At 46.4% G+C, this 15,545-nt stretch overlaps 1 protein-coding gene across 1 annotated transcript in view; it reads right to left on the bottom strand.

The window, feature by feature from the left end:
* Positions 1–1,718: 1,718 nt before the first annotated feature.
* Positions 1,719–15,545, bottom strand: part of LOC112071292 (connector enhancer of kinase suppressor of ras 3-like) — a 36,244-nt gene continuing 22,417 nt past the window's right edge. Inside the window, exons 2-4 of the mRNA XM_024138758.2 lie at positions 13,662–13,825; positions 2,635–2,837; positions 1,719–1,917 (exon numbers count right to left, since the gene is read on the bottom strand). Coding sequence (XP_023994526.2) covers positions 1,740–1,917; positions 2,635–2,837; positions 13,662–13,825 — 545 coding nt within the window. The 3' untranslated portion in view covers positions 1,719–1,739. The remainder of the gene's footprint in view (positions 1,918–2,634; positions 2,838–13,661; positions 13,826–15,545) is intronic.

The following is a 15,545-nucleotide window of genomic DNA, read 5'->3' as shown; positions in this document are numbered from 1 at the left end:
ACCAAGACCAGAGGGAAAGACTGAGGAAACGTTCTCTGGGTATAGCAGCGAGTCCTCAGCCTCCTCACGCCCTGGTTGTCCTCCCACGGCAGACTAGGATCAGATGACKCCCCAGACGGCCCTGCAGCCTTTGATCTGTAACCAGAGATTTGTCCAGCCGAGAGATGAAGTGGCAAAAAGACTGCTGGTACAACATTCCAACATGGAGCCATTCATACAGCTGACCAGACTGGACTGTTGTACAGGATCTTACAGAACAAGATATCAAAACACCATGAGGACTCAGACCTGCCCTCCAGACAATCCCTTTCCTCCCACAATATCTCTCCACCTCATCACTTAGTGTTTGACCCGACTGCCGTCATGCAGGAAGACAGAGCAAGCTCTCACCTCACGGGTCAGATGAGATGGCTGCATGTTCGCTGTTTTATTGCGGTGCTCTATTGTGCGTGTATACATAGGGTTCATTCAGCCAGCAGGACATAAATTGTCCATCCTAAAAGCCCCGTTCTTGGTGGAGGTTCATGAAAAGGCCATGTCACCTCATGAAGCCCGCCCACACCATAGAAATCACAGTGATACTCCCCCACAGTGCGTTTGGGAGAGTTCAAGAGTGTCTGAAGCCTATGTGAGATACACTGGTCCATGCATTGGAGGTAACTTCCTGCATGTGTCTCTGACAGGATAATGTAGCCCCTGGGTGAACTGTAGAGATATCCACCTGGGCCTCTCACACAGCTGAGTGCCATGTAGGCCAAGGGGTCTCCTACAGTACAGCACAGCAAAGCTGCAACAAAAACCCTTCACTTCAAACGCCTCCGTGGGAAATGTCTCCCCTCAGTTCCCCCTCTCCTCCTCCTCCACACCCAGGGTGAGACCCAAAACAGTAAATCACCGGGCCGCTGAAATCCCAGACATCGGTGAGGCAATCGGCACTCTGGAATGGAAATTACTCGAAGCAATAACCCTTCAAAAGCGGCACCTGCAGTCTCAACAGCCATTTTCACTACGTGTATAAAATGTAAACGCCTGTTTATCAATTGTTGGGATACCCTGGGGAAAGAAACTGTCAAAAAGAAGCTTGGCACTATGCTACTCTGTTGGGTCTTTAACTAACCCCTTTCGTTTTCTTTCAGAGCCTACATACATACATAACCAGTTTGGAAAACAACCTGGAAATATTCATTCTATAAATCTGATATAAATAGACCCTTAGCAATCTGACAGCCTGTGGCCAAATCAAACACATTTAACCTAGAAGGATGTTTGCTGATTTGCTACTTTTTAAAGGGAGGTAAACATCTAATATGTGGCAGTGAAGGAGAGCACCGTACCACTACCTCAACCCACCGTGCATTAATCCTCCACAGGATGTACACACAGACAGTATGCTCTCCCGCTGGGGGGGAACTGGAACCACATGGCCGGGGGAATAATGCAGCCTGCGGAATGTCGGCAGATGCTTTTTAAAGAGCACCAGAGGTTTTTATGAAACTGTAAACGCAGAGGCTGCGATTGCCATTAAACACCACCGCGGTTGGGGGTCTCCTCATTAGCTAACCTGTACTGTGTTCAGACATGACATCAGCCTGAAGCCAGTAGCCTGTCATAGCCCCCACTCTCCCCAGTTCCCATAACCCTCTGCTCCTTTACTTAATCCTACATGTGTATGCCTATAGGCTAGTCTGCCCTGAGTGGAGTAGGCTAGCCTATAGGCTAGTCTGCCCTGAGTAGTTACTCTACTCGTGCACTGTTGTGAGTGAGTGAGTGAGTGAGTGAGTGAGTGAGTGAGTGAGTGGGGAAGGGCGAGGGCGAGAGAGCGTGCAGACCTGTTGAACTGTGGTGGTGAGGTCCAGACACAGCTGAATGATCTTATTCTTGGTGGTGGTGAAGTCACTGATCCCAGTCAGGGGCGTACTGCAACGAGAGAGAAGATTGAAAGGCCATTTTGGCATGACATCCTCAGGTCATGTCCCTGACCGCACTGAGATACAGTAGTTGTCAGGAGAGCTTGAGAAGGGGGTAAATCTTACAGTGGGACAACAGAGTGACATCGAGCCACCTCTAATGCAGTTCATAGGAAAAGAACAGTACTGGTGAACCTTTAATCACAATATATACATTTTGGATCTGGAAACAAACCTCAGAAGAAAAAAATAAAGGTCAACATGTTAACATCACTACTACTACTTTCAGAAAATACTGCTTTTGGTTAAGTTAACTGACAGAGTGATCTTGAAAACAAATGCTATGAAAAGAATCTGCATCTGTATGGCTAGATTGATTCTGAAATCTCATCTGGATATTCTCTGGACAATGACTAGACAGCGGTAGAGGAAACCACCAGACTTGTACTCAATTTCACTCATATGTCCTCAAACCCTTTCTGGAAACTCTCCTGAGAGAGAGGAGCTGCGTTTCTGTTTTAGTCTGTAGAGGCCGAGGAAAACCAATGCCTGTAATGTGTAGCGTAGCAGCATATTCTAGTCATTAGGGGATTCAGTGAGCTCAATGACGCCTATGCGTAGGAAACACTAACGTTACAGCTAACCCCAATGGCAGTCCATGGGCTAGAATATATAGAGCAGATTTTATGTAGCTAGGACTATCGTTACCATGGAGGTTAGGTCTTACCTGTCCAGCCAGGCCAGGAGGCTCTTGGCGGCTCCGATGAGCTCCACTACAGAGGTTAGGAAGTTATTGGGAGGTTTCCGGGAAGTGCTGCCGTTGTACGTCGGGCTCTTCCTGTGGTCTGACGTGGACATGTGCAGGCCGTTGGTGGCCGCTCTCATCCTCACCACCAGACCCTTTAGGTTGTCGGTCTCCACTCCGTAGTTCTGAGAGGGGAAGAAAGGAGAGAATTGAGTTTGAGAGGTTTGAGAGTTGAGTTTGAGAGGTTATCGTTTTAGTCATAGAAGAAAGTGTACAGTATGTTACAGTGAATGTCAATCAATCAATCGTCTTGGCAGCCATATTCTTGGTCGGAACAGTTTTTCCAGATTTTTATGGCTCTGGATTTCATTTTACAGACAAACATGTTGTTTCCTGCAGAGTAAATGTGGGTTATTAATTGTAATGCTCTATGACACACATGATTTAAAAGAGGCCATGTCTCTCTCGGCACCTCTGGGGTGAAATTCCCCTGCATTCTTCATGTCCATCTCTGGCTCAACCCTCGGGAGGGAGGCGTCACTCCAGATTCCCACACCTGATTCCCATATAGCAGGCAAAGTTTGCATTCCTGAGCCAGGCCATTTCCTCCTTGCGCAATCCACTAATTTACAGACCCTTCACACGGTCAAAAGGAAGAGGCTTCAGGGGTCACGAGCAACAGACAGACAACGTGTAGTGTACTGTATTGTAGTCTAGGCCTACTGCTGCTGTGATCAGACTCTTAACAGCAAGGAAAGGTGCATCAGAGGGCAGAAGCGCAAGTGAAGGCAGAAAGCGTGAGGGCAGAAGCGTAAGCCCGGCCCCAGATCTATATACTGTTCATTCATATCGCCCTTACAACCCTGACCTGCTCCAGGAAAAGTGATTAGGCAAATGATTGACAGACACACCCAACCTAGTTTTCACTTCAACTGTGTAGAAAGAGATTTTCTCTTTCAGAGTTATCGACCCTGAAAATACCAAGCTGATATAAAATGGGTCCTATTGGCCAAAGAAATCCCTTATTTGAGGCAACGTTATGCCCTGTACCTGCCCTCATGTGGCCCTAACGACAGTCTTAGTGAGAGTTCAAACAGCAAACCAAACAAGAATCCACCCCCCAAAATATTTYTTTATTAATCTTTTTATTTTAATTACATTTTTTACACTCCAGATACCAACTTATACAAACGAACAACAACTTACAGACACAAAGAATGACTACATCTCATCTGCCAGACCCGCATGCTCACACCCCCATCCCKAGTGCCTGCATTAAATTCTACCAATTTGTTTTTCTTCGGTCACCCATGCTGTTTCAATAATAAAACATTCTTAACTATTTTTCCATTATGACAATGATGGCGGATTGATTGACTTCCAAGATTTTTCAAGATGAGTGATAAGAGAATTGTCCAGCCCATTGGGAAACTCACTACACCCCCATATGCCATGTCTTGAAATATGCAGACAGATGGATTAAAAGTACATTTACATTGTAATACTTCTGACAGCCAACTTTCTAGCTATGCCCACAACTTCCGGACTTTATAGCATTCCCAGAAAGCATGGATTATCGAGTTATTAGTTTTACACTCAAGCCATGACTCTGCCGTTGTGCTGTAGAATTTGTGAATTTTGTCTGTTGTACAATACATTTCATGAGTTATTTTTAACTGATATGGGAATGAATACACAAGCAGTATATCAAAACTGGGATAATGTTTTAGGTTACACTGGCAAGCATAAGAATATTTGCCAGGGCATCTTCTTTAAATTATAAATCTGATTATTTCACATGGAGATGTGGGAAGCTAAAAAGGCTAGCTAGCTTGCTATGTTTTTAGCCAGACTGCCAGCAGCTAGCTAGCCAGACTGCCAGCTAGCTAGCCAGACTGCCAGCTAGCTAGCCAGACTGCCAGCTAGCTAGCCAGACTGCCAGCTAGCTAGCCAGACTGCCAGCTAGCTAGCCACTTCAGTAGCAAGGGAAGGTGACCCTTCTTTGCATTCACAAAATGAAAAGACCAAAAAAATGAACAACTTTGCTATCGACCCCTTGTGAATGGGAGTGGGACCGGTGAGGATACCATGTTATCAACTGTGTTATCAAAAATCCCACTCCACCCGCATGCAGGTAGGTCAAAGGAGTGAAGCTGGTAGTAACCTTAACCAGGGCCAGAATACAGCATTTGGGCCCCCAAATGTGAAGTTTTATGCTATTCTACACATTTTGTCATGAGGCTAAGAGAAAATGTTGCAGTTTTAAATTCTACACTTTTTGCAATGAGGCAGATTTGTTGTTGAGGTTTTACAGCTCATTTTATGCTTTTGTTCACATTTTGTCATTAAGCTGAGAGAATTGTGCAGATTTAAAGCTAATTTCCTGCAATTCTACACAGTTTGCAATTATATACTAACTATTTGTTATCAAATCAAATTTATTACAACGGCGAAATGCTTACTTACGAGCCCCTAACCGACAGCGCAGTTGAATAAAATACAGATAAGAATAAGAGATAAAAGTAACAAGTAATTAAAGAGGAGCAGTAAAAAATAACAATATATACAGGGGGGGTGTCGGTACATAGTCAATGTGCGGGGCACTGGTTAGTTGAGGAAGTATGTACATGTAGGTAGAGTTAATTAAAGTGACTATCCATAGATGACAACAGAGAGTGGCAGTGGTGTGGAGAGGGGGGGGGGCAATGTGAATAGTCTGGGTTGCCAGTTGACTAGTAGTTCAGGAGTCTTATGGCTTGGGGGTAGAAGCTGTTAAGAAGCCTCTTGGACCTAGACTTGGCACTCCGGTATCGCTTGCTGTGCGKTAGCAGAGAGAACAGTCCATGACTAGGGTGGCTGGAGTCTGACAATTTTCAGGGCCTTCCTCKGACACCGCYTGGTATAGAGGTCCTGGATGGCAGGAAGCTTGGCCCCAGTGATGTACTGGGCCGTTCGCACTACCCTCTGTAGTGCCTTGCGGTTGGAGGCCGAGCAGTTGCCATACCAGGCAGTGATGCAACCAGGCAGGATGCTCTCGATGGTACAGCTGTAGAACTTTTGAGGATCTGAGGACCCACGGCAAATCTTTTCAGTCTCCTGAGGGGGAATAGGTTTTGTCGTGCCCGCTTCACGACTGCATGGTGTGCTTGGACCATGTTAGTTTGTTGTTGATGTGGACACCAAGGAACTTGAAGCTCTCAACCTGCTCCACTGCAGCCCCGTTGATAAGAATGGAGCTGTGCTCTGTCCTCTTTTTCTTGTAGTCCACAATCATCTCCTTTGTCTTGATCACGTTGAGGGAGAGGTTGTTGTCCTGGCACCACATGGCCACGTCTCTGACCTCCTCCCTATAGGCTGTCTCGTTGTTGTCGGTGATCAGGCCTACCACTGTTGTGTCATTGGCAAATGTAATGATGGTGTTGGAGTCGTGCCTGGCCGTGCAGTCATGAGTGAACAGGGAGTACAGGAGGGGGCTGAGCACGCACCCTTGAGTGGCCCCTGTGTTGAGGATCAGCGTGGCGGATGTGTTGTTACCTACCCTTACCRCCTGGGGGCGGCCCGTCAGGAAGTCCAGGATCCAGTTTTTTATTTTTATTTTATTTCACCTTTATTTAACCAGGTAGGCTAGTTGAGAACAAGTTCTCATTTACAACTGCGACCTGGTCAAGATAAAGCAAAGCAGTGCGACACAAACAACACAGAGTTACACATGGAATAAACAAGCGTACAGTCAACAACATAATAGAAAAAAAGAAAGTCTATATATAGTGTGTGCAAATGGCGTGAGGAGGTAGGCAATAAATAGGCCATAGTAACACTGGAGTGATTGATGTGCAAGTAGAAATACTGGTGTGCAAAAGAGCAGAAAAGTAAATAAAAACAATCCGGTCGATTGGATGGGCTATGTACAGATGGGCTATGTACAGCTGTAGCGATCGGTAAGCTGCTCGGATAGCTGATGTTTAAAGTTAGTAAGGGAAATAAGTCTCCAGCCTCAGCGATTTTTGCAATTCGTTCCAGTCATTGGCAGCAGAGAACTGGAAGGAAAGGCAGCCAAAGGAGGTGTTGGCTTTGGGGATGACCAGTGAGATATACCTGCTGGAGCACGTGCTACGGGTGGATGTTGTTATCCTGACCAGTGAGCTGAGATAAGGCRGAGCTTTACCTAGCAAAGACTTATAGATGACCTGGAGCCARTGGGTCTGGCGRCAAATATGTAGCGAGGGCCAGCCGATTAGAGCATACAGGTCGCAGTGGTGGGTGGTATATGGGGCTTTGGTGACAAAACGGATGGCACTGTGATAGACTGCATCCAGTTTGCTGAGTATAGTGTTGGATGCTATTTTGTAAATGACATCGCCGAAGTCAATGATCGGTAGGATAGTCAGTTTTACTAGGGTATGTTTGGCGACGTAGGTGAAGGAAGCTTTGTTGCGGAATAGAAAGCCGATTCTAGATATCATTTTGGATTGGAGATGTTTAATRTGAGTCTGGAAGGAGAGTTTACAGTCTAGCCAGACACCTAGGTATTTGTAGTTGTCCACATAGTCTAAGTCAGAACCGTCCGGAGTAGTGATGCTAGTCGGRCGGGCGCGGGCARCGAACGGTTGAAAAGCATGCATTTAGTTGCAAAGGAAGGTTTTCAGTCCCAGGGTCCWTAGCTTATTGATGAGCTTTGAGTGCACTATGGTGTTGAACGCTGAGCTGTAGTCAATGAATAGCATTCTCACATAGGTGTTCCTTTTGTCCAGGTGGGAAAGGGCAGTGTGGAGTGCAATAGAGACTGCATCATCTGTGGATCTTTTGGGGCGGTATGCAAATTGGARTGGGTCTAGGGTTTCTGGGATGATGGTGTTGATGTGAGCYAGCCTTTCAAAGCACTTCATGGCTACAGACGTGAGKGCTACGGGTCGGTAGTCATTTAGGCAGGTTACCTTCGTGTTATTGGGCACAGGCACTATGGTGGTCTGCTTAAAACATGTTGGTATTACAGACTCGGACAGGGAGAGGTTGAAAATGTCAGTGAAGACACTTGCTAGYTGGCCAGCGCATGCTTGCAGTACACATCCTGGTATTCCGTTTGGCCCCGCGGCCTTGTGTATGTTGACCTGTCTAAAGGTCTTACTCTCATCGGCTGCGGACAGCGTGATCACACAGTCTTCCGGTACAGCTGGTGCTCTCATGCATGTTTCAGTGTTATTTGCCTTGAAGCGAGTATAGAAGCAGTTTAGCTCATCCGGTAGGCTCGTGTCACTGGGCAGCTCTCAGTTGTGCTTCCCTTTGTAGTCTAATGGTTTGCAGGCCCTGCCACATACTACACCGKCTCTGGCGCTTGTCGGAAGACTCGATCTTAGTCCTGTATTGATGCTTTGCCTGTTTGATGGTTCGTCTGTGGGCATAGAGGGATTTCTTACAAGCTTCCGAGTTAGAGTCCCGCTCCTTGAAAGCGGCAGCTCTAGCCTTCAGCTCAGTGCRGATGCTGCCTGTAATCTATGGTTTCTGGTTGGGGTATGTACGTACGGTCACGACGTCATCGATGCACTTATTGTCATTGAAGCCAACGACAGATGTGGTGTACTCCTCAATGCCATTTGAGGAATCCCGGAACATATTCCAGTCTGTGCTAGCAAAACAGTCCTGTAGCTTAGCATCTGCTTYATCTGACCACTTTTTTATTGATCTCGTCACTGSTGCTTCCTGCTTTAATTTTTGTTTGTAAGCAGGAGGATAGAATTATAGTCAGATTTGCCAAATGGAGAGCGAGGGAGAGCTTTGTATGCATCTCTGTGTGTGGAGTATAGGTGGTCCAGAGTTATTTTCCCTCTGGTTGCACATTTAACATGCTGATAGAAATTAGGTAAAACTGATTTAAGTTTCCCTGCATTAAAGTCCCAGGCTACTAGGAGCGCCGCCTCTGGGTGAGCGTTTTCTTGTTTGCTTATGGCGGAATACAGCTCATTCAATSCTATMTTGGTGCCAGCCTCTGACTGTGGTGGTATGTAAACAACTACAAAGAATATAGATGAGAACTCTCTCGGTAGGTAACGTGGTCTGCAGCTATCATGAGAAACTCTACCTCAGGCAAGCAATAGCTCAAGACTTCCTTAGATATCGTGCACCAGCTGTTGTTTACAAAAATACATAGAACGCCGCCCCTTGTCTTACCAGACGCCGCTGTTCTATCMTGCTGATACATCGTATAACCAGCCAGCTGTATGTTGATATTGTTGTCGTTCAGCCACGACTCCGTGAAGCATAAGATGTTACACTTTTTAATGTCCCGTTGGTAGTTTAATCTTCCCAATAACTCGTCCATTTTATTGTCCAAAGATAGCATGTTTGCGAGCAGAATTTCGGGGAGTGGGGGTTTATTCGATCCCCGCCTACTCCTCAGAAGGAAGCCCTCCTGCCTCTCTTTCTCCACCTCCTCTTCACGCRGATGACTGGGGTCAGGGTCTGTTCCCGAGGGAGCCGTATATCCGAGGGGAAGGGGGCCCCTTGGGGGGCATGTGCCCTGTTTGCAGTTTGGTAATACAGCCCTTACCTTAACACAGACTCTGGTCGTGTTCAGACTGCAATGCTCTTATCAAACATCACAGCGGCTACATTCATCATGACGTCAGTCAGCTGCTTGTTCTGGTTAGTGTAGCGCTGCATTAAAAACACTTTTACATTTTAGATTTTAGTCTGGCCAAGTTCCCACCCTCCCCCCCAAAAAAGAAAAGAAAAGTTAGATGGCTCACAGGGTGTTGCATCCACGCCAGCTTTGCTGGYCTCAGCCTGACTGGCACGGTAATGGCTAAATACGCTAAAGAGCAGAAAATAGCCTGCGCTCGCTCGGCCCAGCTCCACACTGAGGAAACCTGCAAGTGATCAGCAGCTAACTCCACTCAGCTGCCGTTTTATATCAGGAGCATTTACTCAGGAACAGATGACATATTACTTACCTCATCCTAGAGTCGTCCCTATCGAGCTGCATGGGCCTGATGTAGCAATCAATCAAATGTATTTTTTTTTACATCAGCATGTGTCACAAAGTGCTATACAGAAACCCAGCCAAAAACCCCAAAACAGCAAGAAATGCAGATGTAGAAGCACGGTGGCTCGGAAAAACAGCCATATGTGCAAACTCATAACGCGTCAAATGTACCACATCTCAGTATCCAAATTGCTCTTTCAGAGGGCCACTGAGACACGCAGAGCCTTAGATCATTATGGAAACTTCATGAACTTTAGGCAGATTTATACCAGGAGAAGAAATGGAGAAAAGATGCGTCTAAATATCTCAGGCACTCTAAAAGCCCACATGGATCATGAAAAGACACACAGCAACTGTGTTGAACCAAAACAGAAATAGTGAGACTGACACTAAGCTGTAGAGAGCGAGTTAAGAACAAACAGAACCTCTGGCTTTGTCATTAGCGGGCCAATCACACACAGAAACACCAGCTCGGACTGCTATGCAGAAGTTCAATACCTCCCCTTCACATAGCTGTAGCAACTAATAGGAACAGTGACCAGGTGAATAATGTGCGTATCAAATCAAATTCACTCCATTTTAATCCGTCTTATTATGGGCACTGCTTAGCTAGCGTCGAGAAAGCAGAGAAGTGACTGTTGTGAATAGGATCTGCTCGGGCCTCCAGATAGGCCCTGTATCCTGACAGACATGGAGAAGTGTTCACAGGAGACCTGAGGAGGCCCATCACAACAGGTTCTTCCTGCCCCTTACCGCAGGGGCCCAACGGTATGCATCACCTGACACTACCAGAGGAACACGGCAGGAACATGGCCCAAGATGGGCATACCCCCACACCCGTCAATCAGCCAGGTGGGGGCCACATCTGTTTCCTGCTCCTGAAGAGAGAGTCTGGTACGCTCCTCGAAGGGACAGGTCCACAGTGGACAGTAAAACACCACACAGCAGTTTCCACCGCACTACTTAGCCACTGCGCCGTTAATATCTATTCCATGGCTCTGGGAGACAATAGGGGGGGGCTCTTTCTTCTCCTATGAGCAGGCCGCTGGGGTTCCAAAGGAAAAACAGAGGTGTTGGGTTTCAAGGTGGATCTCTGCAGAAGTCATTATGTTTCTGGGAGTTCCAGTTTGAATAATTAACATGTTCTTCCTCTGTCTCCAGAGACCAGTTTGCTCAGATGACTTCTGCCTGGTGTGAGCTGTAATCCGAGTGGTACTGAAGGGCTACATTAAGTCAGCCAGTCTAACATCCTGCTGCGGGATAGGGACTCWGGCAACGAGAGCCAAGTTAAGACACGTGTTGATAGAAGGTTCTACTCATTTACGAGACGAGAACAGATACACAACTCTGATGTAAGAACATGCTTGTAAAAGCATTCAACAGCAGAGAAGGTTCAGACCATCTCATGACCATCTACCATGTGGCTCCATGACCAGTACAGGGGATATCCTGTCTACTATGAAAGGACTGCTGTGTGACCACAAAGAGAAGAGATGGACTGTTTGACCCCACAGCGAGAGAGGTCTGGTGTTTGTCAGCTGGTTGTTCCACTCATAAGCCGTGACCTCTCCCCAGTTAAAGTTAATTGAAACGAGGGTGTGTCTTCCTTCCGCGGGGCCAGTGAGACAGAGGCCTCTGTTAATAGGAGGAGCCACAGCAGACCAGCACGACCAGCTTGTTTACCCAGGGTTCCTCAATCAGGGGTGCGAGGAGCATTTCCATGCCGCTGCTGGCCCGGCATTCCAAACCCAGGGTCACTAGCGGGGGAAACAAGTACGACTAAACATCCTCTCTGATCCTCTGTCTGAATGACATAACATAATCATCCTCTCCTAACAGACTCAAGTTATTTTGAGAAATAACAAAGGCTCTGGACCGGGGGAAGATTTGTTAACCATAACAAACACATGCTGGGGAAACACGAGGGAATACGGGTTAAATTTATGAAGCTCATCAAAAAAAACAAAGAGGCTTCACTAAATCGCTGGCTCTGGGGGTGAGCAGAAATCTGGGCACAATTACCCTGAGCATGTAGCTAACTATTGGAACTACACAACTTTTTCTTAGCAAAAATAAAATATGGGTGAAGTAGGCAAGAATGTCCTTTATTTTCAGCATCAGACCTGCCCAATTCTCACGTGAAACACTATGTGCCCAATTCTCACTTGTTATGTTTAATAGGCTAAATTACACATTATGTTAACATCTGACTCCAGAGTGATCTGTTCTTGCAATTTGTAGTTTATGACATTTCAGATTTAGAAAACGTACTTAGTTACATTTTAATCATTTAAGTAAGCTATATTTTTCTTAATGGTAGCTTTAGTGTAGCCTAACGTCTTCCAGTGTGAAGTGATTGGTAGCTTGGAAAACTARATTTTCAGAGTAGCTTCCCCAACACTAGCTGGACTGAAGGATGTAGGGTATGGTGCATAAGGTATGACATAGATTCATCATAGCATAAGCATTACCTTCTACCCCTGTAAAAAGCAATTCCATGTGTCCGTTCAAAAGGGTTACAGTAACCGCCTAGGGTCTTATTTCTTCAAGCTGTTATCACCGTCTCTGCTCCAGAGAGGGATGCTCAGACACTATCCAACAATACTTCCCAATGAATATTCCCTAGAGATGATGAATCAAGGAACAACGCTTCAGAGGTCCGTCTCCAACCTTTTGTCGGACAATCCCAGGATCAGGATCCCACAGCTGGACATAGACKCAGGGTGCTTAGACTGGCAGCTACCATGCTGGGGTTAATCTATGTGTCGCTCTCCCCATCTGAATCTCAACCTTAAACATCAGAAGCAAACTAACCAGGATCAGATGACATGGGCACGAACACCACTCATGTCTAACCAGACAACACCAGGCTCCTCTGGCATTTAGGTGGGGGGTATTTAGCAGTGCCAGCTAAATTAGATCTGTTTGGGTAAAGTGACCTGTTGGTCTACTGCTTAAAGTTTTCTTAAAGTTTCCTTTTCTACAGAATAATACAAGATCAGATTTTATCCTGCAGTTCTCCCTGAATGGAAATGCTCCTTTAAGGAACTTGAGSAAAAATCAGTAGTGCGAGACATTTTAAAGGAGCATAAGGATTTCACAAAAATAAACGCTGACACTGATCAAAACTTAAGACCGCAATCTGGGCCGACACAGGAAACGATAAAAACCCAAATCAATCCCATCTGTTTGAAAACCTGGTTCTGTTTCAGTCTGTGCTTGGTGAATGTTTTAGGAGCACCTAATCCCTCTGCTTCTGTCCCTCTCTCTCTCTCCTCCCTCTCTTTGAGCTTTAAGACAGTGGTGTTGACCATAACTCTTCTCCTGGCAGCTCTTTTCATGGATGGCCGGACGCCAGGCTAGAAGGCCGTATCAGCGTTCCCATGAGCCACTGGGTGAGAGACAAGGCTGAGGCCAGGAGTGCACTGGGAATGCAACAGCTGACCTGACATTACACCCTCTCTCTCTGTGTGTGTGTGTGTGTGTGTGTGTGTGTGTGTGTGTGTGTGTGTGTGTGTGTGTGTGTGTGTGTGAGAGAGAGAGAGAGAGAAACAGAAAAGATATAGCTAAAGAAAGGAGCACAATAACCCCTTTCTTCTCTTCATCCCCTTCATGTCCTGTGATGTCTAAGAGATGTGATTCCCCATCTGACCACTACTAATCACCAGCTCAAATCTAACCACCAGACCTGGAGCCCATAGAGCCTGATTAAAAAGCCTGGTTTCCTTCCATCTGGACTGAAATACAGCTTTCCTACTCTAATGTCCTAGAGCAGTGTTCTACACCCTACTGAGTTGTGTGGGAAATGAGAGATTCTGCACCCCTGGTTGCCAACTACAATCTGGGCCTATTTCAAACACACACACACTGGCACCAAGAGAGCGAAAGAGGGAACAGCAGGGCTGATGACCTTAGCTCCATCTCCAGAGATTCTCACTGAACAACCAGCAAGCTCCTGGTCCCATCATCCCTTTTTCACACAAGGGCTTTCATGATCTGTCAAATCGAGATGTAAGCACCATGTACGTACCAGAGCACAGAGCAGGTCTACAGCCTCCAGCACCAGCTCCTGGTGTCCGATGCGGGCCACACCCAGCTCCTCCAGGTCCTGATGGGAGATCTTCAGCAGCTGCTCCCCGCTGATCTTCTCCCGCTCAAAATTAGGCACATACTGCTGCAGGCTGTCATCCAAGCCTGGACACAGAGAGGGGGAAGGAGAGAACGAGTGTTAGTACCTTGAGACAAAGGGCACCGATAAGAAATACCTTTATGTGATAACATGACATAACAGTAAAAGCTGTGTTTCTTTATGCAGGCCTCTAACATTGAGTGATACAGAGGCCTACCCATAGTAGAGACGCAGCACATGAATCTCCTTAAAGACGCAACAGGATCTGTGGAAGTCGGTCTCCACCTGTCTTGACACAAGCCCAGTTCTAATAACGGACCTGACACCTAACGACATACGGGCGGCTGTGTAGTACACAGACCAATAGCAGAGAAAGAGAGAAACAGGTGCATCAGATCTAGCCCCAAGATAAACACACCATAAACAGAAGAGCGGTTAAACCGCTCCTAAGTCTTTTGGGACAGTTGACCAATGKGCGGCTCTTTGTCCGATTACAGTTGGGGGATGTCTCTTAGCTGCTTTTTAAACCCCCACACTGTTGGATGAGTTTATCACAATAGCAGCCACTCTGCCCACTCAAGGAAAGGCAATTTGTTCTGCATTATACTCACACCTACTAAGGGCTCAGCTGGATGAATTGCAATTTTTATATTTTATAGCCCTATTAGCAGAAGTMTGTGGGTAACATGCAGTGCTTTCGACAAGACAACTGCAAAAAAAAAGTCTCCCAAGAGAGCCAAACACAAATGCTTCTTGTTCACAATAAACCATTTGGGTGGTGGGGAGTAAACACCATCTAGTCCATCAATGAGGGCACAGAGAGGGGGCAGCTGCAGAGCTATGGCCCTGAGCCCTGGCCCTCTGAATGGCCCGTCAGCTGCACAACCCCCCTGATCCTGACAGATGTACACACACACACACACACACAGAGACGTGCTGTGAGTATGGCCATCCAAAACCCATCCATTTCTCCGTTGACAAGTGTTCAAGGAAAGAGCTTTGGTTTCGTACATTCTTTCCAGTCTAAACTGCAGCCATATTAACAACACTCCATATATGAATACACTATGTTGAGCATTATGTGTATGCAGATGGGAGTATGTTCTGTGGTAAGGAGCCTTCTTTATAAATGGTCCCTCATTTTCACACCTGTGTGACATTCAATGTGTGTGTGTGTGGTGTGCTGTTGCTGCGGCAACGTGTGTGTGTGTGTGTGTCAGCGTGGTGAATGGCTTAGTGCTGCAGGATATCCAGTTGCAGATACCAGAGCAGACTGTTAATTCGTCTGGCCTGCAGAGCAGAGAGCCAGGGGCTCCCAGGACACACCACAGAGACTGCTGTGCCAATCATATGTCTACTGGGTTGCAGCAAGAGTAGCATAAGTTACTGTGACTGTCCCCTTCTCTCGCTCTCTCACACACACACACACACACACACACAGAAACAATTACATTCACATGGGCCTACATTCAAACCCACCAACATGGAACAGCCAAGTCTTTCACAAAATACTACAAATCTGCAGAAGAATCTCTAACAGTCCATTAACTGTGCTTTTTACATTGAAGTTCCTTTTTAACGACCTCTTATAAAACCTCAAAACGCTAGAAAGTCTGCAAGGCTTCTGCAGAGAAATCTCAGTGAAATCAACAAAAGACATCAAACTGCTCAACTATAACCCATAACGCAACCAGTCAAGTTCACTTACTGTCTAAACATTTTTCACATTCCTGGCTTGAGAATTCCCAGGGCAGACTTTATGCAATTTGGGCTTAATCCCTAARA

Source organism: Salvelinus sp. IW2-2015, unplaced genomic scaffold (assembly GCF_002910315.2).
Source record: "Salvelinus sp. IW2-2015 unplaced genomic scaffold, ASM291031v2 Un_scaffold1571, whole genome shotgun sequence".
Classification (NCBI taxonomy): domain Eukaryota; kingdom Metazoa; phylum Chordata; class Actinopteri; order Salmoniformes; family Salmonidae; genus Salvelinus; species Salvelinus sp. IW2-2015.
The sequence above is the reverse complement of the archived record's forward strand: the minus strand, read 5'-3'. Positions and strand labels throughout refer to the sequence as shown.